This window comes from Manis pentadactyla, chromosome 14, assembly GCF_030020395.1.
Source record: "Manis pentadactyla isolate mManPen7 chromosome 14, mManPen7.hap1, whole genome shotgun sequence".
In the NCBI taxonomy this organism is placed as follows: Eukaryota; Metazoa; Chordata; class Mammalia; order Pholidota; family Manidae; genus Manis; species Manis pentadactyla.
Window position 1 is genome coordinate 1959964 of NC_080032.1, and position 21294 is coordinate 1981257.

General features: G+C 46.5%; 1 protein-coding gene across 2 annotated transcripts in view; it reads right to left on the reverse strand.

Annotated features, from left to right (window-relative positions):
* Positions 1–17629: 17629 nt before the first annotated feature.
* Positions 17630–21294, reverse strand: part of LOC130680778 (zinc finger protein 337-like) — a 74373-nt gene continuing 70708 nt past the window's right edge. Inside the window, exon 7 of one of the 2 annotated variants that reach the window (XM_057492079.1) lies at positions 17630–17801. In XM_057492079.1, the coding sequence (XP_057348062.1) occupies positions 17645–17801 (157 nt within the window). In that variant the 3' untranslated portion in view covers positions 17630–17644. The remainder of the gene's footprint in view (positions 17802–21294) is intronic. The other variant, XM_057492084.1, reaches the window with a different exon arrangement.

The following is a 21294-nucleotide window of genomic DNA, read 5'->3' on the forward strand; positions in this document are numbered from 1 at the left end:
GAATGTCGACGTGAGAAATTCGGGTGTTCAGGGGGAATTGGCCACTTGAGTAATTCTAGTTTCATTAGTAGGAGATACTTAACCGGCACTGAACACAGGGTAGACGTTTCTATCTATGACTTTCAATTCCTATGTAATTTCAAATTTATACAAAAGTTGCATTAGAACAGGACAAAGAATTCTCATATACCCGTTTCCTGGCTAACTTCACCAACTGTTTTCACTCTGCAACATTTATCCGGCCTATTTCATCATCTTGTCTTCCACTCTCACTCCTTCCTCCCCCTTTCTAGACTCTGTTTCAGACTTTGTGGCTTCTTGTCCTCAAGACTTTTCAATGAGTTATTTCCTATCTCCAAGGCCATGGGCACAGGACAATGATTAATCATGGGAAATGAAGTCACACTACTACTGTCTCATCCACCACTGGCTTCCAATTTTGTCCGCCATCCCAATAATGCCATTTCTAGCCATCTTCCCTCCCCCTTCTCAGACCAGTCCTGCCTCAGGAATTGTATATACACAGTATTTGGGCCCTTTGGTCCTGTCTCACCTGCACACTGCCTCATGTTTCTTTGTGTGTTCCAACCTTGAGTGTTTTGAAGGGCACAGAGGGCAGCTCTCGTCTACAATGACGCACAAATGGACACTACCTGAGGTTTGCACACAGGAGATGCAGCTGATGGTGCGAATACCCCTGGGCATGATGCGTCCTTAGGACCCTTTATCAGGAGGTATGGTGTCTCCTTACTGATGATGCTGACTGTAAGATAAATTCCAACCAAAATAAGCAGGCGACGAGAGGCAAGAAAGGGCCAGGCAGTTTATTTGAGGACAATCCCAGGCAAGGTTCACCAGTCTACATAAATGGAGGCTGGAGAAGTCTCGCCCAGCAGGGCAGGCAGCAAGTTTTTAAAGAAGGTAAGGGGAGGCAGAGCTTAGATTTACAGCAGCATGACGATTGTCTAGCCGAGGGTGCGTGAAGGTCTCTCATTGGTCTCTAGACAGGCCCTGGACAGCTACCACCATTCCTCCAGCGTGGGGGAGGGCTCTAGTTAGGAACTTCTAGAATGTTGTCTGATCAGACCCTGGAATGTTGTCAGACCAGGACCTGCTGGTCTCCTCGCCTTATTAGGTGAGGCCTGAGCCTGTGCGGCAGGCTCACCCCTCCCCCAGTGCCTCCAGCCTTACACTGACTTTGATCCCACAGCTAAGCTGGTGTCCACAGCAGGGCCGTCATTCACCTTTTGTAAGAATCTGAATCATGAGAATTTTAACGAGTAAACTCTACAACCATCAGTCCTTTCGTTTTCACTACAAATACACATAAGCAAAGTTCAAAAGGACTTTCAAAATGTATCAAGACTAGTGAATTTTAAGGACACACAGTCACATGAACTGTCACGTAGATTTTCTACTTCTGCCACAGAGCAGGGCCTGGCCACGTGTGCCTTAGGCGGGACGCCTCCGATCATCCTGTTGGAAGCATTTCCTTAGGCAGGTGAACAGCAGTGAGAACAGGCCGTTCCTACAGAAGATGGGGTTAGAAACGGGGAATGTGTGTTTCTGGCTGAGTTTAGTGGCACTCTTGCCCTATCGCTGGCCTCAATTTAAACTCTGCAGTGTAGGTTGCCATCCAAGGAGGATTCTGTTTCTCTGGGAATTGACTGTCTTCCTTGGAATCTGCGGTGCAGGCCGCAGCTCACTAAATCTAAACCGAGATCTGTTTCTTGCTATCTCTACCCCCTCATTGCCTGGCTCCAGGGACGACTTGCCCCAGCGACATGGAGGCAAATACATTCCTGGAGTAAAGCATGTTAATCACTGTGTCTAGAAACCTGTTCACCCACTCAACAATGTGATGCCTGGTCAATAAATATGAGAGGTGCCTTTCCAGCACCACTCTTGAGCTGGTATGCCTTGAGTCCGCTGGCTGGCCTACTCTGGTCCTCTATATCTCATCGCGTCGCCTCTACATCTGCGGGTCGGAGACGGGGAGGAGGCCGACACTGCAGAGCAATGACCTCACTGAAAATGCAGCCCAGAATCGGTCACCTGAACCCGGGCAGCCAGCTGGCTCTCAGGCGCTGAGGCATCGGCTTCCTGGGCAAGTAGGCACCCCTTCCCTGCTCTCTACAAAAGGGACAGTGAGTTATCGGTTTTACGGCTTATTCATAGGGCATCACATTGATCCCTCCCACCCCTTCTGTGCTGGAGGGGTCAGCTGTAGATGGACACTTGGGCACGTGCACTGATTGCCAGATTTTGTCCACGTCCATGAACGCAGCCAGAAGCCGGGAGGCCAGGCGGACGGACTGTCCCAGCACCCGCCCACCGCCGCTCTCCACACCCGCTGGCTAGGCTCAGGGATTGTCCCGGTCACCGTTCCCGCCACAGTTTCTCAATTTAAATGTACTATCTGGGGACAGGAGGGCGCACCACGCCCGCAGCACACCCAGCGGTTACTGAGCCTCCCTCTTCCTTACAAACGGAAGTGGGGGTGACGGCTGTCGCCGCTCCCCGCGCGCGTGCGCAAAGATCAGGTGAACCGCGCTGTTCAGCAGCACCGAGCTCCGTGCGTTCGGAGGGACAGGGACGACCCGGTCGGCGAGGCAGCCAGGCGGGGGTCGACCTCACGCTCGGGAGGAAATCCGCAGAGAGCTCCCTTCTGCGGACACGCGACCCTGCGTCCCCGCTCCCGGCGCGCCAACAAAGCCCTGCCTAGCGCCGCCAACGGTAGCCTCAGCGCGGCTCACCTCCCTGACCCGCATCTCCCGCGGGGGTAGCATGGGAGGGACCTCGGTGACTGGGCGGTAACAGACCAAAGCTGTGCCAGGAATAGAGAGGCGGACTCCAGGAGCGTCGTCTCCCCAGCCCAGCCGGACGCCACAGGCTGTGAACCAGTCCGAGTCCGCCGCCCTCTGTGCGCCTGGAGGCCCAGGGGCCGCGCCTCCCGCCCAGGCACCGCCCAGCTCCGCCCCTCCGTGCGCCCGTCTGAGGGCTACGGGCGGACCATTGACAGGCGGGATGGTGTCTGTGTCCACGCGGCCTGGGCGGGCGGGTGCTGGTGTACCGGTTGGACGGGCCGGAGGGCGCGGTGGCCCCGGGGGTCGCGCTGGGCCTGGGCTCCTCCCGGCCCCGGGCAGGCTGGGGTCCCCAGGAGTGAGTTCGTGCCCGACCGCGCCGTCTCCGGAGCGGCGTGTCCGCTGCGGGGTTGCGCTCCCACCACTGTCGGGCTCACATCCTCTTCTAGACACAGACCGAGGAGCCGCCAAGCGAGCCTGTAAGTCCGGGGAGAGGAAATCCTGGGGCAAAATACCTCTAAAACCAAAATCAAAGGGAAAACTAAGGTTTAAACCCCGTATATTGCTTACAAACTGTGGTCGGGGCCCTTCCCTCTCCTCCGGCAGAAGCATGCGAGACCTCCACGCCTCTCAGGTTCAGATAAGCCCTCGGTCACCATATAGTTACACACCGATACGGAGATGACGTACTTCTCTCCACCCTTGAGGAATGCGTGTTCATATGTAGATGCATTGAAGCCAGGAAGAGATTCGGGAATGCTGCAATGTTACCCACAACGTCCCAGTCACCAAACCAAGATGTGGTCTTGCTTCCTTCTCTTTCTGGCTTCAGGGCAGGAGGCAGGACCACTCTGGCTGCCCTGTGGCTTCCGGGCCTGTTCATTCTCCCTTTTCCCTTGCGGACCCTACTTCTCTTCCTAGGTGAGGCTCTCTCTGCTGCCTGCGGCATCCCACTGCTCTTCCTAGGTGAGGCTCTCCTTGCTCGCTACCGAATGTCGGGCTTACGTCCCGCCCCCCACCCCCAGGCGCACCCACAAGCTGACTGCACCTTGCAGTGTGCCAGGGACTCTGAATCTGCTGCTCGCGCTCTTGCTCTCAGAGCCCTGACCAACCAGCTGCCACCTGGACACTCCACTTCCACGGCCCTCGGGCAGTTCAAACCCGGCCAGACTGAGACAGGGACCCTGGGTGTAGTCAGAGTAGGGTGAGGGCCTCCGGGAAGAGCAGGGCGGAATATTTATGGCCAGAGCAATGTAACAATGGGCAAAGAAGTCCCTACTGAAACTCTATGTTAACCATTAAGCTCTAGAATCATTCTTCGGTGACATCAGTTAATGTTCCCCAGATGGGGAAGAGTGGCACGTGTCAGTTACACTAACCATTTGTAACCATGTGTAAGATTCACTTTAGCATGCTAAAAGGCCCAGGCCTATGTGCTGTCTTACCGCCTTCAAATCTGACGAGGTGATTTTGCAAACTGAGCAACTAACTTAGCATGCAGACCCAGCTGTAGAGGACATGGTAAAAGACAGGAAGAGTTCCATCTTAAAGATAAGATTGCATTTTAACACCCAGGAAGTTCAAGAGGCAGGATTCTTTAGCAAATAGACAATATCTCAGCCCACCTTGGGGGCTGGGCAGGCAGCCTTTTGATGTGCTCCCGGACCAAGGCGCCGGTGTCCCAGGGAGAAATCAAGGCAGGAAGTTCCTTATGTTAAGTTAATTTTTAATATTCAGGGACCACTAACAAGTCCACACCCCTAAGTTTTTTTCGTGTTCTTGAAAAATCCTCAACTGCCTATAAAACCCCTAGACAACGCACCACCACCGACTCTCTTGTCCCCTCTGGGCGTGAGCCAGTAGCTCCGTTCTTTCACTATATCTCCAAATGAACGCCTGTACCTTGCTCCCCTACCTTGACTGTTTGTGAAGCTCATTCTTCGGATTCGTGAACAAGAACTCCGGCATCAAGACGACGGGTCTCAAACTGAAAGTTGAACATTTTCCCGCTGAAACAGGCTGCTGTTTGTGGATTCCCATCTCCACCTCACACTCGTTCCGCTGCCGAGTCCCGTTGATTCTGTGTCATCCTGTCCCTGCATCCCAGCCGCACTGTCCTCCCGGAAACCCCCGGGGCCAAGCCGTGGCGTCCCTCCTGACACACCCGCAGGAGGGCAGCTGAGCACTATGGGCCGCAGCCTGCGTTCCTGCGGGCCCCTCGCTCCAGCGCCCAGGTGTCCCTTCTGAAACACGGTCCTGTGTCCCTCTGCTGCTCAAAGCCCTTCCTTCCAAGCATGGACCTGACCCCTCCCGTCCAGCCTCAGGCCAGCGGGGGCCCGCAGTCCTCTGACAGTGAGACAGGCCACGAGCTCTGTTTTCTCCAGGGCTTCACGAAGCCCCTCTTACCTCTCGGTCAGCTTTCCGCACTCAACACGGAATGTGCCCCCTTGGGTCCGCTGCCTTCCCTCGGCCTTCCCAGGATGCCACGTGCTCTACTAGCCAGACTTGTGTCGCTGTTCACTTGGATCATGTCTTTGCTAATTGCTTCTGGGGACAGGGGCTCTTTATCTCCTCCCCCCGTGCCTAGAAGCCAGCAGTGTTGGGGTGGCCTAAGTGACAGAGTGGGCTGCGCTTACCCGGTCTGCCTCTTTCCCCTCCCTGATACCCCTCCACCCCATCCGTTAGCCCCTGATGAGGATGGGAAGCTACAGGAGCACAGCGATTACATGAGCTTCAGGGCACCTTGCGGGAGTCCAGCTCCACCGAGTCCAGGAGTCCCTGAAGGATAGATGACGTCGGTGACTCACTGAAATGAATGAGAACACAGACACTAGCAAAAGCTGAGCCTTGCCTTTAATGAAAAATAGCACCCTGATTATATGCTCTTTGATTACATATAGATATTAATCATTTAATTGACACATAGCACGGTTACATGAGTTTGGAGAATGAGATTATGTCATTTGGCAGGTCTTCGCAGTTCACTTCTTTCTAAGTGAACTTTGTTCTTAATTACTGCGGCCAGAAAATCGTACAAAGGTTAGGTAGGTGCCAGACTCTTGGTTTCTTTACAGATGACTAAAGTTCACTATTCTATTATTTTGATGTATGGCCCACAAGCTTTCATAGTTATACTCCCGTTCTCCATGTCCTGTAGGAAAGAAACAGGCTCTCTCTAAAAGGACACGATAACTCTTTGGTAGGCAGGGACAAATTTTATAGACTGTGCCTTGGACCCATTTTCAGTAAGACTTATAATGGAGAATTTTCTGATCAGGAGTTAGGTAATACCCTGTTCTCATTTGTTTTATAGTTTGCCAGGCCCTTCTTTGGTGGGCTAGCCAAAGAATATCATTTGTTCTCTGTACCCACCTGTCACCATTAATCACTGAGTATGTCATTTGGAGGCCACGTAGGGGCAGAGGAAGGAACCTGAACCCAGGTAACTTTTCCCTATCATTTTTCCCATAAACGTGGGTCCAATACTCATTGGGTCTCTCTTTCCCATCATCAGGGGTAGTCACAAGGACAGGAGTGATTTTTTCCAACTTCCTATAGGGCCAGTACTTAAAATTTTCAGGGAGAATTGGATATGGCTTCTTCCCTGAATGGACAGCTTGAGTTTAAACGAAAATAAGCAAATTCATTAAAAGGAACATTTTGAGCAGGAGGGGTATCGACAGTTCTCCTCTTGGAAAGCCACTGTGCAGCCCCTTCCATCCGACTGCGCAACTGCACCATCAGGCTGGCGGTTCTGAGCGGCTCCCGGCAGCGCCTAGCATGAGGAAGGGGGAAGGCTGCATATTTTGAAGGGGATTCCCTTTAAAGCCTGGGAAGACCCAGGGCCAGATGCCTGGTCGAGGGAGCAGAGGCCGCATGAAAGCTGGGCTCTGGGGCGGCCAGGTGGGAAACGGATCGGGAGGGAACTGAGGACACGTGAATATGCCAAGTGCCTGCAAGGGTCAAACCACCCAGAGGGAAAGGCAAGCAGAATGGCCTGTGGGGGCTGCTCACTCCCGGACCCGGTCTGTGAGGAGTTCCTGAGCTGCTGCGTGAGGCTGGGGCCCTTCTGCTGTGCTTGGGACACACCCAGCCAGTGAGGGGCACAGCGGCAGGCCCACAGCCAGCGGTGGTCCAGCTTCAAATGTGTAGCCAAGTCTCTAACAGATTTCAGCTCAGGATGCCAAGTGCCCAGGGGCACATGCGGCCAGAGGGAAGAGCCTCATCTCTAACATTCCTTACTCTCCATTTAGGTTTCACTCATCAGTAGGAGGACAACTTTGTGGTCAGAAAATGCAAACCATAGCACCAGCCAGGGCTGTTTGACTTTAGGTCACCCCGCCTTCAAACCTCAGGCTGCCTCAGTTTCCTCATCTGCAAACTGGGTGTTTATAACTATCACTGCACAAGAGTGAACTACGGTTATGTGAGCCAATCAGGTTTCTTCATCTGAGGGGAGCAGGAAGGTCGGGAATTCTCCACCTAGGTTTTTTCAAAAGTTTAGCTGCCCGGGCCTGGGTCCGACCCCTAGACATTAACTCTCCTTGCTCAGGGAAGAACGGTGAGTCAGTCTTGACTATCTCACACCCTACATTCAGTATATCATCTCATCCATGTGCTTCTCCTCTTTCACAACTGTTTATTTTGAATTAACATTGTATTTATAGAAAATTTGCAAATGTAATATAGAGAATTTCCCTACACTTCTCACCAGGTTCCCCTAATATTAGCATCTTACAGAATCATGGCTATGGTAACAGAGGCAGGAATCTAACATCAGCATACTATTACGAACTAAGCACCTTACACAAAGTTCACCAGCTTCTCTATCATGTCCACTTTTGGGATTCTGGGACACCACCCGGATCCCCACCAGGCCATGCTAACCACACTGCAGTCATCTCTGGTCTGTGTGCCTTCCTCCCAGCCATTCCCTTGGCTTCTCTTGGGGCCCGTCTTCAGCCTCCAGAAGCTTGGTTGATCCTAAGTAATAGGACTGCCTAATTCCTTAAGGGAAGAGACAACCACACCGAGGAGCAGATATTCAACCAAGAGATTTATTAAGAGGTGGCGAGGTGGTTGCCTGCGAGAGTGAGTGCAGCAGCCGTGGGCTGGGCAGCTTTGGCTTACATCTCCTTATATTAAGGCACTTGGCACCAGCTGACTGGGCATGGAATCGTTGGGGTTAGCTGGCAGGACGTTACCGGTCTGTGTCACAGAATTTTCTGCGTCATGAGAGGGGAGCGGAACCTAATCTCGGGAAACTGAAACTTAACGGTCGCCATCTCAGGTCGAAAAGTGTGGGGTCAGGCGCCATTTTTGACTAACATTCTTACCTTTTTGATTTGGTATGGGCGACGGGACGTCACTGATTTCTCTGGCTATTTCCCGCTGGAAGGGGGCGGCGATGGGGGCACAAAAGGGAAGAGTTATGATCAAACAAGGTAGGGGCCGTCAGTCTCAGGATGGCGAAGGAATTTCAGCATTCGTCTCATCCACATCCTTCAGCAACTGGTAGTCCCTAAGGAGGAGCTGGTTGAAAGTCTGGTAGAAATCTTGCTAATCTGATTTTGAATGAATTTAATTCTGCAGGGCAGGAAGGTACAGAAAAGAAAGATGACGAGCAAAGGACCGAGGACAGGCAGGAGCCAAGTGAGGAGAGAGGACTGGAAGAGTCCCTTCATACTAGTCTTTGTAGGGGACCTTTTGAGACTTTCTGCAACATCGGCCACTCAGCGTACGTTTTCGTCCACTAGTCCTGACTCGTTGACATAATCACAGCATTCTTCTTTAAGGAAGAGGCAGGTCCCTCCCTTTTCGGTGGTTAGAAGATCGAGGGCCTGCCTGATTTGAAGCGTCCCTTGGGGTGGAGAGGTAACTTGTCCCCGAGGTGAGGACAGGGATTCGCTGGTGGAATCTAAAGCAGTTTGCAGCTGGGCATTAAGGCCATCTACTGCCGTTGGGTGTGTCCTAAGGCTCCTCCTGAGAGGCCCGTTCCTCCGCACAGGCAGATAAGGTATCCCGACCATAATGGGAAGGAAGGCTGCTCAGCGGGTTCTGCAGTGAGGAAGCAACCATTGTACTTCAGAGCTGCTGTATGATGTTATTTGAGGGACAATAGTCACAAGAAAACAGGGTTCTGATTGATTGGGTAGAATTTCATTTAGGAGAGTGCCGTTACACCAGAGAAAGTCTCCCAGTCATGAATAGGAGGTTGTAGAGATGGTTTGGTTATAAGAGCAATTGCCTCTCCCTAGAGAGACATTAATAAGGGGAATTGGAAAATGCAGGCACATAAAGGGAGTGAGATATTGTCTGTTTCTGGTTCCCTTAAGGGAACATTGTTAACTGGGTTGATAGGAAGTCTTGAGGTCAAGAAGGTATAATTTGTGATGTTAAGAGAAACTGCAGAGAATAAGGGCCGAGCTAAAAATGCACAAAGGAAACCATTTGTTGGCTTTAAGGCGGCAGTAGTGAGGTTTAGGAAGGCAAGGGTGTTTTGTATGATATGGAGCCCAGAGTAGAGTGAAGGGGATGAGGCGGGATTTGAAGGGGGAGAGTCTGGGTCTGTGCTTTCTAGCTAATTATCAAGTATTTGTTCTGAGTGATGTATGCTGGGTGACAGTCGGGAGTGTTGGGTAACAATGGAGACATGCTCTCTATTTAGGCTAAACTCCCTGGATGGTGAGATGAGTACCCATTGGAATAGAATTTTTCTGTTACTCTGGTCGCCCATTGGGAATCCCATGTGTCAGAAATTGCCCATGTGTAGGTTTCTGTGTTCGAGTTGAATTTGAACATCCCGTCACCATTGTGTGCATCATGTATTTTTGCATGACCAGTAGGGTCAGTCTCGGTAAGTTCCAACCCACCAGCCGTGACAGGAATCTTTTTGTTGTTGTTATCATTAATCTACAATTACATGAAGAACATTATGTTTACTAGGCTCTCCCCTACACCAATCACCCCCACAAACCCTGTTACAGTCACTGACTGTCCATCAGCATAGTAAGATTTTGTAGAATCACTACTTGTCTTCTCTGTGCTGCACAGCCCTCCCCTTTCCTCACCCCCCACATTATACATGCTAATCATAATACCCCATTTCTTCTTCCCCCCCTTATCCCTCCCTACCCTCCCATTCTCCCCAGTCCCTTTCCCTTTGGTCACTGTTAGTCCATTCTTGGGTTCTGTGATTCTGCTGCTGTTCTGTTCCTGCAGTTCCTCCTTTGTTCTTATACTCCACAGATGAGTGAAATCATTTGGTATTTGTTTTCCTCCACTTGGCTTATTTCAAGGAGCAATATTCCCTCTATCTCCATCCATTTTGTTGCAAATGGTAGGATTTGTTTTCTTCTTATGGCTGAATAATATTCCATTGTGTATATGTACCACCTCTTCTTTATCCATTCATCTACTGATGGACACTTAGGTTATTTCCATTTCTTGGCTATTGTAAATAGTGCTGCCATAAACATAGGGGTGCATCTGTCTTTTTCAAACTGGGCAGCTACATTCTTAGGGTAAATTCCTAGAAGTGGAATTCCTGTGACAAATGGTAAGTCTATTTTGAGGAACCTCCATACTGCTTTGCACAAATGGTTGAACTAATTTACATTCCCACCAGCAGTGTAGGAGGGTTCCCCTTTCTCCACAACCTCACCAACATTTGTTGTTGTTGGTCTTTTGGATGATAGCCAACCTTACTGGAGTGAGGTGATATCTCATTGTGGTTTTAATTTGCATTTCTCTGATGACTAGAGACGTGGAGCAACTTTTCAGGTGTCTGTTGGCCATCTGAATTTCTTCTTTGGAGAATTGTCTGTTAAGCTCCTCTGCCCATTTTTTAATTGGATTATTTGCTTTTTGTTTGTTGAGGTGTGTGAGCTCTACATATGTTTTGGATGTCAAGCCTTTATCGGATCTTTCATTAATGAATACATTCTCCCATACTGTAGGGTACCTTTTAAATCTATTGATGGTGTCCTATGTTGTACAGAAGGTTTTCAGCTTGGTATAGTCCCACTTGTTCATTTTTGCTTTTGTTTTCCTTGACCGGGGAGATATGTTCATGAAGAAGTCGCTAATGTTTATGTCCAAGAGATTTTTCCTGTGTTTTTTTCTAAGAGTTTTATGGTTTCATGACTTACATTCAGGTCTTTGATCCATTTTGAATTTACTTTTGTGTATCGGGTTAGACAGTGATCCAGTTTCATTCTCTTACATGTAGCTGTCCAGTTTTGCCCACACCATCTGTTGAAGAGACTGTCATTTCCCCATTGTATGCCCATTACTTCTTTATCATATATTAATTGACCATATATGTTTGGGTTAATGTCTGCAGTCTCTAATCTGTTCCACTGGTCTGTTGCAATGTAATTGTGCCAGTACCAAATTGTCTTGATTACTATGGCTTTGTAGTAGAGCTTGATGTTGGGGAGTGAGATCCCTCCCACACTTTATTATTCTTTCTCAGGATTGCTTAGGCTATTCGGGGTCTTTGGTGTTTCCATATGAATTCTTGAACTATTTGCTCCAGTTCATTGAAGAATGTTGTTGGTAGTTTGATAGGGATTGCATCAAATCTGTATATTGCTTTGGCAGGATGGCCATTTTGACGATATTAATTCTTCCTAGCCAAGAGCATGGGATGAGTTTCCATTTGTTAGTGTCCTCTTTAATTTCTCTTAAGCGTGTCTTGTAGTTTTCAGGGTACAGGTCTTTCACTTCTTTGGTTAGGTTTATTCCTAGGTATTTTATTCTTTTTGATGCAATTGTGAACGGAATTGCTTCCCTCATTTCTCTTTCTATTGGTTCATTGTTAGTGTATAGGAAAGCCACAGATTTCTGTGTCTTAGTTTTGTATCCTGCAACTTTGCTGTATGCTGGTATCAGTTCTAGTAGTTTTGGAGTGGCGTCTTTAGGGTTTTTCATGTACAATATCATGTCATCTGCAAACAGTGACAGTTTAACTTCTTCTTTACCAATCTGGATTCCTTGTATTTCTTCATTTTTTCTAATTGCCGTGGCTAGGACCTGCAGTATTATGTTAAATAACAGTGGGGAGAGTGGCCAACCCTATATTGTTCCTGATCTCAGAGGAAAAGCTTTCAGCTTCTCGCTGCTCAGTGTGATGTTAGCTGTGGGTTTATCATATGTGGCCTTTATTATATTGAGGTACTTGCCCTCTATAAACATTTTGCTGAGTGTTTTTATTATGAATGGGTGTTGAATTTTGTTGAATGCTTTTTCAGCATCTATGGAGATGATCATGTGGTGTTTGTCCTTTCTGTTTATGTGGTGGATGATGTTGATCAATTTTCTTATTTAACATCCTTGTTTCCCTAGGATGAAACCCACTTGGTCGTGGTGTATGATCTCTTTGATATATTTTTGAATTCAATTTGCTAATATTGTTTTTTATCATTAATCTACAATTGCATTAAGAATATTATGTTCACTAGACTCTTCCCTAATCTAAGTTCCCCCTACAAACCCCATTACAGTCACTGTCCATCAGCATAGTAAGATGTTGTAGAATCACTACTTATCTTCTCTGTGTTGCACAGCCCTCCCCTTTCCCCCACCCCCCACATTATGCATGCTAATCATAATACCTCCTTTCTTCTTCCCCGTCCTTATCCATCCCTACCCTCCCATTCTAACCAGTCTCTTTCCCTTTTGTAACTGTTAGTCCATTCTTGGGTTCTGTGATTCTGCTGCTGTTTTGTTCCTTCAGTTTTCCTTTATTCTTATACTCCACAGATGAGTGAAATCATTTGGTATATGTCTTCCCCACTTTGCTTATTTCAAGGAGCATAATACCCTTTGCTCCATCAATGTCGTTGCAAATTGTAGGATTTGTTTTCTTCTTATGGCTGAATAATATTTCATTGTGTATATGTACCACATCTTCTTTATCCATTCATCTACTGATGGACACTTAGGTTGTTTCCATTTCTTGGCTATTGTCAATAGTGCTGCGATAAACATAGGGGTGCATCTGCCTTTTTCAAACTGGAGTGCTGCATTCTTAGGGTAAATTGCTAGGCGTGGAGTTTCTCGGTCAAATGGTAAGTCTATTTTGAGCATCTTGGGGAACCTCCGAACTGCTTTCCACAATGGTTGAACTAATTTACATTCCCACCAGCAGTATAGGAGGGTTCCCCTTTCTCCACAACCTCGCCAACATTTGTTGTTGTTTGCCTTTTTGATGGTAGCCATCCTTACTGGTGTGAGGTGATATCTCATTATGGTTTTAATTTGCATTTCTCTGATGACTACCAATGTGGAACATCTTTTCATGTGTCTGTTGGCCATCTGAATTTCTACTTTGGAGAACTGTCTGTCCAGCTCCTCTGCCCAATTTTTAATTCGATTTTTTGCTTTTTGTTTGTTGAGGTGCATGAGCTCTTTCTGTATTTTTTATGTCAAATCTTTAATGGCTCTGTCATTTATGAATATATTCTTCCATACTGTAGGATACCTTTTTGTTCTATTAATGTTGTCCTGAACTGTACAGAAGCTTTTCACCTTGATATAGTCCCACTTGTTCATTTTTGCTTTTGTTTCCCTTGCCCAGGGAGATATGTTCAAGAAGAGGTCACTCATGTTTATGTCTATGAGATTTTTGCCTATGTTTTTTACTAAGAGTTTTATGGTTTCATGACTTACGTTCAAGTCTTTGATCCATTTAAATTTACTTTTGTGTATCAAGTTAGACAGTGATCCAGTTTCATTCGCTTACATGCAGCTGTCCAGTTTTGCCAGCACCATCTGCTGAAGGGTCTGTCATTTCCCCATTGTATGTTCATGGCTCCTTTATCGATTATTAATTGACCATATATGTTTGGGTTAATGTCTGGGGTCTCCAATCTGTTCCACTGGTCTGTGGCTCTATTCTTGTGCCAGTACCAAATTGTCTGGATTACTATGGCTTTGTAGTAGAGCCTGAAGATGGGGAGTGAGATCCCCCCCCCACTTCATTCTTCTTTCTCAGGACTGCAGTTTGCTAATATTTTATTGAGTATTTTTGCATCTACGTTCATCACGGATATTGGTCTGTAATTATCTTTTTTGATGGGATCTTTGCCTAGGTTGGGTATTAAGGTGATGTTGGCTTCATAGAATGAGTTTGGGAGTATTCCCTCCTCTTCTATTTTTTGGAAAACTTGAAGGAGAATGGGTATTATGTCTTCTCTATATGTCTGATAAAATTCCAAGGTAAATCCATCTGGCCCGGGTGTTTTGTTCTTGGGTAGTTTTTTGATTACTGCATCAATTTCTTTGCTTGCAATTGGTTTGTTTAACTTTTGTGTTTCTCCTTGGTCAGTCTTGGAAGGTTGTATTTTTCTAGGAAGTTGTCCATTTCTTCTAGGTTTTTCAGTTTGTTAGCATATAGGTTTTCATAGTAATCTCTAATAATTCTTTGTATTTCTGTGGAGTCTGTCAGGATTTTTCCATTCTCGTTTCTGATTTTGTGGACGTGTGTTGATTCTTTTTTCTTAATAAGTTTTGCCAGAGGCTTATCTGTTCTGTTTATTTTCTCAAAGCACCAGCTCTTGGTTTCATTGATTTTTCTATTGTTTTATTCTTCTCAATTTCGTTTATTTCTTCTCTGATTTTTATTATGTTCCTCCTTCTGACTTTAGGCCTCATTTGTTCTTCTTTTTCCAGTTTCAATAATTGTGATGTTAAGCTATTCATTTGGGATTGTTGTTTTTCTTTAACTGTGCCTGGATTGCTTTATACTTTCCTCTTAAGACGGCTTTCGCTGTGTCCCACAGAAGCTGGGGCTTTGTGTTGTTGTTGTCATTTGTTTCCATATATTGCTGGATCTCCATTTTAGTTTGGTCATTGATCCACTGATTATTTAGGAGCATGTTGTTAAGCCTCCATGCGTTTGTGAGAATTTTTCTTTTCTTTGTACAATTCATTTCTAGTTTTATACCTTTGTGGTCTGAAAAGTTGATTGGTAGGATTTCAATCTTTTGGAATTTACTGAGGCTCTTTTTGTGGCCTAGTATGTCATCTATTTTGGAGAACGTTCCATGTGCACTTGGGAAGAATGTGTATCCTGTTGCTTTTGGATGTAGAGTTCTATAAATGTCTATTAGGTCCATCTGTTCTAGTGTGTTGTTCAGTGCCTCCGTGTCCTTACTAATTTTCTGTCTGTTGGATCTATCCTTTGGAGTGAGTAGAGTGTTGAAGTCTCCTAAAATGAATGCATTGCATTCTATTTCCTCCTTTAGTTCTGTTACTATTTGTTTCACATATGCTGGTGCTCCTGTGTTGGGTGCATATATATTTATAATGGTTATGTTCTCTTGTTAGACTGAGCCCTTTATCATTATGTAATGTCCTTCTTTATCTCTTGTTACTTTCTTTGTTTTGAAGTCTACTTTGTCTGATACTAGTACTGCAACCCCTGCTTTCTTCTCTCTGTTGTTTCCATGAAATATGTTTTTCCATCCCTTGGCTTTTAGTCTTTGCATGTCTTTGGGTTTGAGGTGAGTCTCTTGTAAGCAGCATATAGATGGGTCTTGCTTTTTTATCCATTCTATTACTCTGTGTCTTTTGATTGGTGCATTCAGTCCATTTACATTTAGGGTGAATATTGAAAGCTTTGTACTTATTGCCATTGCAGGCTTTAGATTCATGGTTACCAAAGGTTCAAGGTTAGCTTCTTTAGTATCTTACTGTATAACTTAACTTCCTTATTGATCTGGTATAAACAATGTCTGGTGATTCTTTATTTCTCTCCCTTCTTATTCCTCCTCCTCCATTCCTTATATGTTGGTTGTTTTATTCTGTGCTCTTTTATGTTTCCTTTAACTGCTTTCATGGGTAGTTGATTTTAATTTTTTGCCTTTAGTTAGTATTTGGTTGGTCTGTTTTCTTTGTTGTGATTTTATTTTCTCTGGTGAAATCTGTTTAGTCCTTGGAGTGCTCCCGTCTAGAACAGTCCCTCCAAAATACCCTGTAGAGGTGGTTTGTGGGAGGCAAATTGTCTCAACTTTTGCTTGTCTGGGAATTGTTTAATCCCTCCTTCATATTTAAATGATAATCGTGCTGGATACAGTATCCTTGGTTCAAGGCCCTTCTGTTTCATTGCATGAAATATATCATGCCATTCTCTTCTGGCCTGTAAAGTTTCTGTTGAGGAGTTGATGACAGCCTGATGGGTTTTCCTTTGTAGGTGACCTTTTTCCTCTCTCTAGCTGCCTTTAAAACTCTGTCCTTGTCCTTGATCTTTGCCATTTTAATTATTATGTGTCTTGGTGTTGTCCTCTTGGGTCCCCTCTGTTGGGAGTTCTGTGTACTTCTGTGTTCTGATCGATTATTTCCTCCCCCAGTTTGGGTAAGTTTCCATCAATTATTTCTTCAAAGACACTTTCTACCCCTTTTTCTCACTCTTCTTCTGTTACCACTATAATGAGGATATTGTTCCTTTTGGATTGGTCACACAGTTCTCTTAATATTGTTTCATTCCTGGAGATCCTTTTATCTCTCTCTGCATCAGCTTCTATGCGTTACTCTTCTCTGGTTTGTATTCCATCAGTGAGCTCATGCATCTTATCCATTTCGCTTATAAATCCAGAGATTTTTTTCATTTCTGTAATTTCCCTCTGGACTTCATCCCTTTGCTCTTGTATATTTCTCTTCAGTTCTGTCAGCATGGTTATGACTTTTATTTTGAATTCTCTTTCAGGAAGACTGGTTAGGTCTATCTCCTTCTCAGTGGTTGACTCTGTGATTTGGTCTGTCTCAAATTCTACCTTTTCATGGTGATAGAGACACTTTGTGGAGCTGGCAGGAGTGACAGCTGGGAGAACGTCCCTTCTTGTTCATTCGTGGGCTTCCTCTCCTGGCTTGTGCTGGGCAGCTGCATGCAGACAGGGCTTCTGATTCTTGCCAGACCGCTATGGAGATTAGCTCTGCAGTTGCTTTGGGCACGGCCTGCCCCAGGCTGCTGCACCAATATGGCAGAGCCATGTTGGAGGGGAAATGACCGTGAAGCTGTTTATCTCCATGAGGGGCCTCAGAGGTGCACTGCTGCCCACACGGCTAGGGTGCCTGGAGTTCCCTGGGATTCTTAGCTGCTGGGCTAAGTGTCCCGGGACACTTTTGTCTGGCAGTGGGGTCCCTGTCCCTTTAAGACTTTCAAAAACCACTCGCTTTTCTTTGGCCCTGGGGAGCCAGCTGCAGGGACCCACTCACAGGTCTTACTCTCCTGATTCCCTAGTTTCCCGCACCCAATGCACCCACTGTCTCTGTGCTCTGGTGTGGATGGCTAGGGCTGGCTATTTAGCAGTCCTGGGATCCCTCACCCTCCCCACTCTGACTCCTCTCCTCCTGCCGGGAGATGGGGTGAGGGGCACTCGGGTCCCGCCAGGACAGGGCTTGTATCTTACCCCCTTCATGAGGCACTGGGTTCTCAGAGGTGTTAATGTAGCCTGGCTATTGTCCTGTGTCTTCTGGTTTCTCTTTTAGGAAGAGTTGTATTTGTTGTATTTTCCAAAATATATGTGGTTTTGGGAGTACATTTCCACTGCGCTACTCATGCCACCATCTTGGCTCCTCCCATTACAGGAATATTTTGTCTTTTCAAAGGTGAAATCTAGGTAGAGCCCAGTGGCTTGTTGTATCAGCTCGGAGTTGGGTAGGGAATCCTAATGGTGGAAGCACAGCCTGTTGTGGGACAATCAGCTGTGACTGACACAGCAGTGTTTTTTTATGTATTTTTGTGTATATGTTTCCCTCAACTTAAATCTCCAAACATGTGACATATTGGAAACGGGGTAAGAAAGCAGAGGGTAAGAGTGTATATGGTGGGGATGTTAAGGTCCATCCTTGGGAATGATGGTGAGAAGTTTTAGACAGCAGATGCAAAGTTTTAAGGGTTCTGTTTTGCAGGGGGTACAGGTGAAGCGTGGAGGAGTCAGGTTTGAAGCTTTTTCTTCTGAGCTGTCTCCCGGAGGCCTGGCCAGCTTCAACCTGGAAATATGAATTCATGGGGTTAATTTTCCAGGGGACTCCTATAATTGAGGAGCAGCAGGGGTGCAGAGAATGATTTTCAGAGGTCCTTTCATTTGGGGTTAAGTGAGTGGAGTCATCAGAGGGAGGAGAGAAGTATACCCGGTTGCTCAGAGTCAGAGGAAAAGAGATGTGAGACCTCAAGGGATCTGGTAACAGGGCCTCTTTGTGTCTCCAGAGCTGGGAATGAACGAAAGAGAGAAGGGAATAAGAAAAGTGTTCAGGGAGAAGGGGAGGAGAGGGAGTTATTCCAGGGGGCAATGTAGGTCTACCATAGATTACCTCAAAAAAGGATATTAATGAAGGATTTTTTGGGAGGACTTGATGTCAGAACAGAGGAAGGAATTTGATCCATTCAGTGTGTAAATCGAGAGGGAGTTTGGTCAGAACTTTTTTTAGTGTCTGATTGGTACGTTCAACTTTTCCTGATGATTTAGAATAAGAAGGAATAAGGAAATGCCATGGGATGTTGAGAGTTCCTGTAATTTTTTCTGTAATGTTGGAAACAAATTCTGGACCACTGTCTGAATGAAATGAGGTGGGCATTCCAAATCTTGGGATTATATCTGAGAGAAGAATTGAAGCAATGGTGGAAGCCCTCTTGTTTGAGGTGAGGAAGGCCTCAACCCACCCCAAGAATGTGTCCACAAACACCAGAAGATATGTGTGTTTTCAGACTATGGGAATGTTTGTGAAGTCAAGCTGCCAGTCTGCTCTGGGGATATGTCTCCTGGCTTGATGATTTGGGAAAGAGAAGGGTTTCAAAGGGATGTTAGGATTAGTTCTTTTGCAGAAATAACAGTCTGTGGTTAGTTGTTGGATGTATTTGAGGTCTTCGGCATTTAGAGGAAAGGGCTTGAGAAAGTTTTAAATATTGTGGGCTGTTGTGAAATAGAGAGTGTAAATAGAAAGAGAGGTCATGTTTGGAGGGAAAATTATCAGGAACGTTGGAAGAGCAGTGAGGAATGTCTAGAGCAATGGTTGGGCTTTCTGACATAGCAGCCTTCCTTGTGGCCTGGGCTACGTTCAAATTGCCTATTGTTGGGGATGTGTTGGATAGATGTGAGTGGCAGTGAACGATTCCTGTCTCACGAGGGAGGAGAGATTTGTGGAGGAGGCCTGTGGTCAGTTTAGAATTGGTAATGGGGGTGCCTTTGGTAGTTAATAGTCCCCTATCTTTCCAGATGGCTGAGTGAGAAAGAAGGATGTGGAAAACGTACTCAGAAAGGCCCGCGTGACTGCAAAGTGTTCGGCATGTTGGTTGGTTGTGTTTTGTGGCAGAGATTTTGCTGCAATGGTTTCAGTTAGGGTAACAATGACATATCCTGCCTGCCGTTCCCCCTCCATTAGAAAGGAACTGCCATCAGTGAACCACACATGAGTGGGATTTCTAAGGGTCCCTCTTTTATATGGGTGGGACATGGGAGGAGGTCTTCGAGGGTTTGAATACAGTGATGGGTGGGTGCATCTTGGATAATGGGGAGTAATGTAGTGACATTTAGGGATGAGCAGGCCTGAAAGGAGATAGAAGAATCATGTAGGAAGAGGACAAGGAGTGAAAGGATTCAGCAGGGGGGAAGGGTCCTTAATCCTTTACATTTTGGGAGGTCTGTTAAATGATGGGGTGATATGATTGTGATTGTGCCTCCATAGGTGAGTGTTTTTGCTTCCTGGATTGGATCATATGCCGCTGCCAAGGCTCTTAGACAGGGAACCCATCCTTGGACTCTAGGGTCTAACTTTTTGGAGAGATAGGGTACAGGATGGAAGGTGGGGCCTTTCATTTGTCCTAAGAATCCTAAGGCCAGTCCTTTGTTTCATGTACGTGTAGAGTAAAAGGTTGTTGTATGTCTGGTAAGTGAAGGGCAGGGTCTTGAAGAAGAGCTTGTTGGAGCTTTAAAAAGGGAGTCTTGGCAGAATTGAGTAGGGGTTCCTCTGAGTCTCCTTTAGTTAAAGTGTAAAGGGGTGCATCCAGGAGGGAGAAGTTGGGAACCCAGGCTCTCACAAATATCGTGCTAGACGTAGGATTGAGAGTATTTCTTCTTTCGTTTTTGGGGTGGGGAAATCTCGAATAAGTTTTTTTGCAGTCTAAAGTGAAGGCCTTGGAGCCACGTGATAATTGGACTCCTAAGTATGTGACTGTTTGTTGAGATCATTGAACTTTACGTGGGGAGACTCACTATCCTTTTCCAGAAAGGAAGTTAGGAAGGGTAATGGTATTGGTCTCAGAGATTTCAGGAAGAGTCCCGAGGTCCATATCATTTAAATCTTTCTCGGGAGTTATATTAGTAATTTTACCCTGAACCAGGTTTCTTTGGCATTTCCTATTTGTATATGGCGCCCTCTAGTGTCCAGAAGTTCTACTGTGTGACTTCTTCGCCCCTGATGCAATGTCGGGGGTCGCAGGGGAGCAGTATTGGTGCCTGGGGGGAGGAAAGAGCTGTTCCCCGCTTCCCGGATTCTCTGCCTTTCTCAACTGCCTGAACCAGTGGCCCGAGCACACAGGTAAAATATTTTGTCCCTGAGCAGCTGGATATGGATCCCTGCTTTCCACAAGTGGCCAGAATCCCAGTTTCCCCAGGAACTCCGCCTGTCCCAGCTTTCCAGCCCCGCAATCAGAAGAGTATGATGAAAGCACCATGGAATGTTGGTTTGTGCTCCCTGTGCAGAGCTCCGGAGCTAGGAATTCAGCAGTCACAGGCCTTCCACTCCCTTCCTGCTCCGTTTCTCTTCCTTCCGCCAGTGAGCTGGGGTGGGGGAAGGTCTTGGGTCCCACCGGGCCACGGCTCTGGTTCGTTACCCGGATCGGTGAGGTCTACTCTTTTCTCCAGGTGTGTGCAGTCTGGCGCCATCCTCTTTCCTGTTGCTCTTTCAGGATTAGTTGCACCAGCTATATTTTCTAATTGAATCCAGTTTTAGGATGAAGCCTCTGTCTCTCCTCTCACGCCACCATCTTTAATCCTTTTTTGTCTAAGAGATTTGAAGAGAGGGGCTGCACAGAATGTCATCAACATACTGGAGGACTGTGAACTGGGGAAGTGTCAGCTCCTTAAGGTCATTTGCTAGGGCTTGTCTGAATATCTGTGGACTGTCTTTGAAACCCTGGGGGAGTACTGTCCACGTGAATTGTTGGGATTGGTATGTGGGGGTGTCAGTCCAGTAAAGATATCTTGAGATGCGGGGAATAAAGGGATGGTAAAGAAAGCATTTTGAGACCAATAACTGAAATGTAGAGGGAAGAGTTGGATATGGAGGAAAGTATTGTATATGCGTGTGGGACCACTGGGTGGGTAGGTTTGACTGCAGTATTTATGAATCTTAAATGTTGAATCAAGTGAAAAGAGCCATTAGGATTTTTTACAGCTAAAATAGGGGTGTTATAGGGAGAATGCGTGGGCCTAATGAGTCCTTTCCTCTGTAGATCTGCAATGATTGGCTGAAGCCCTAGAAGACT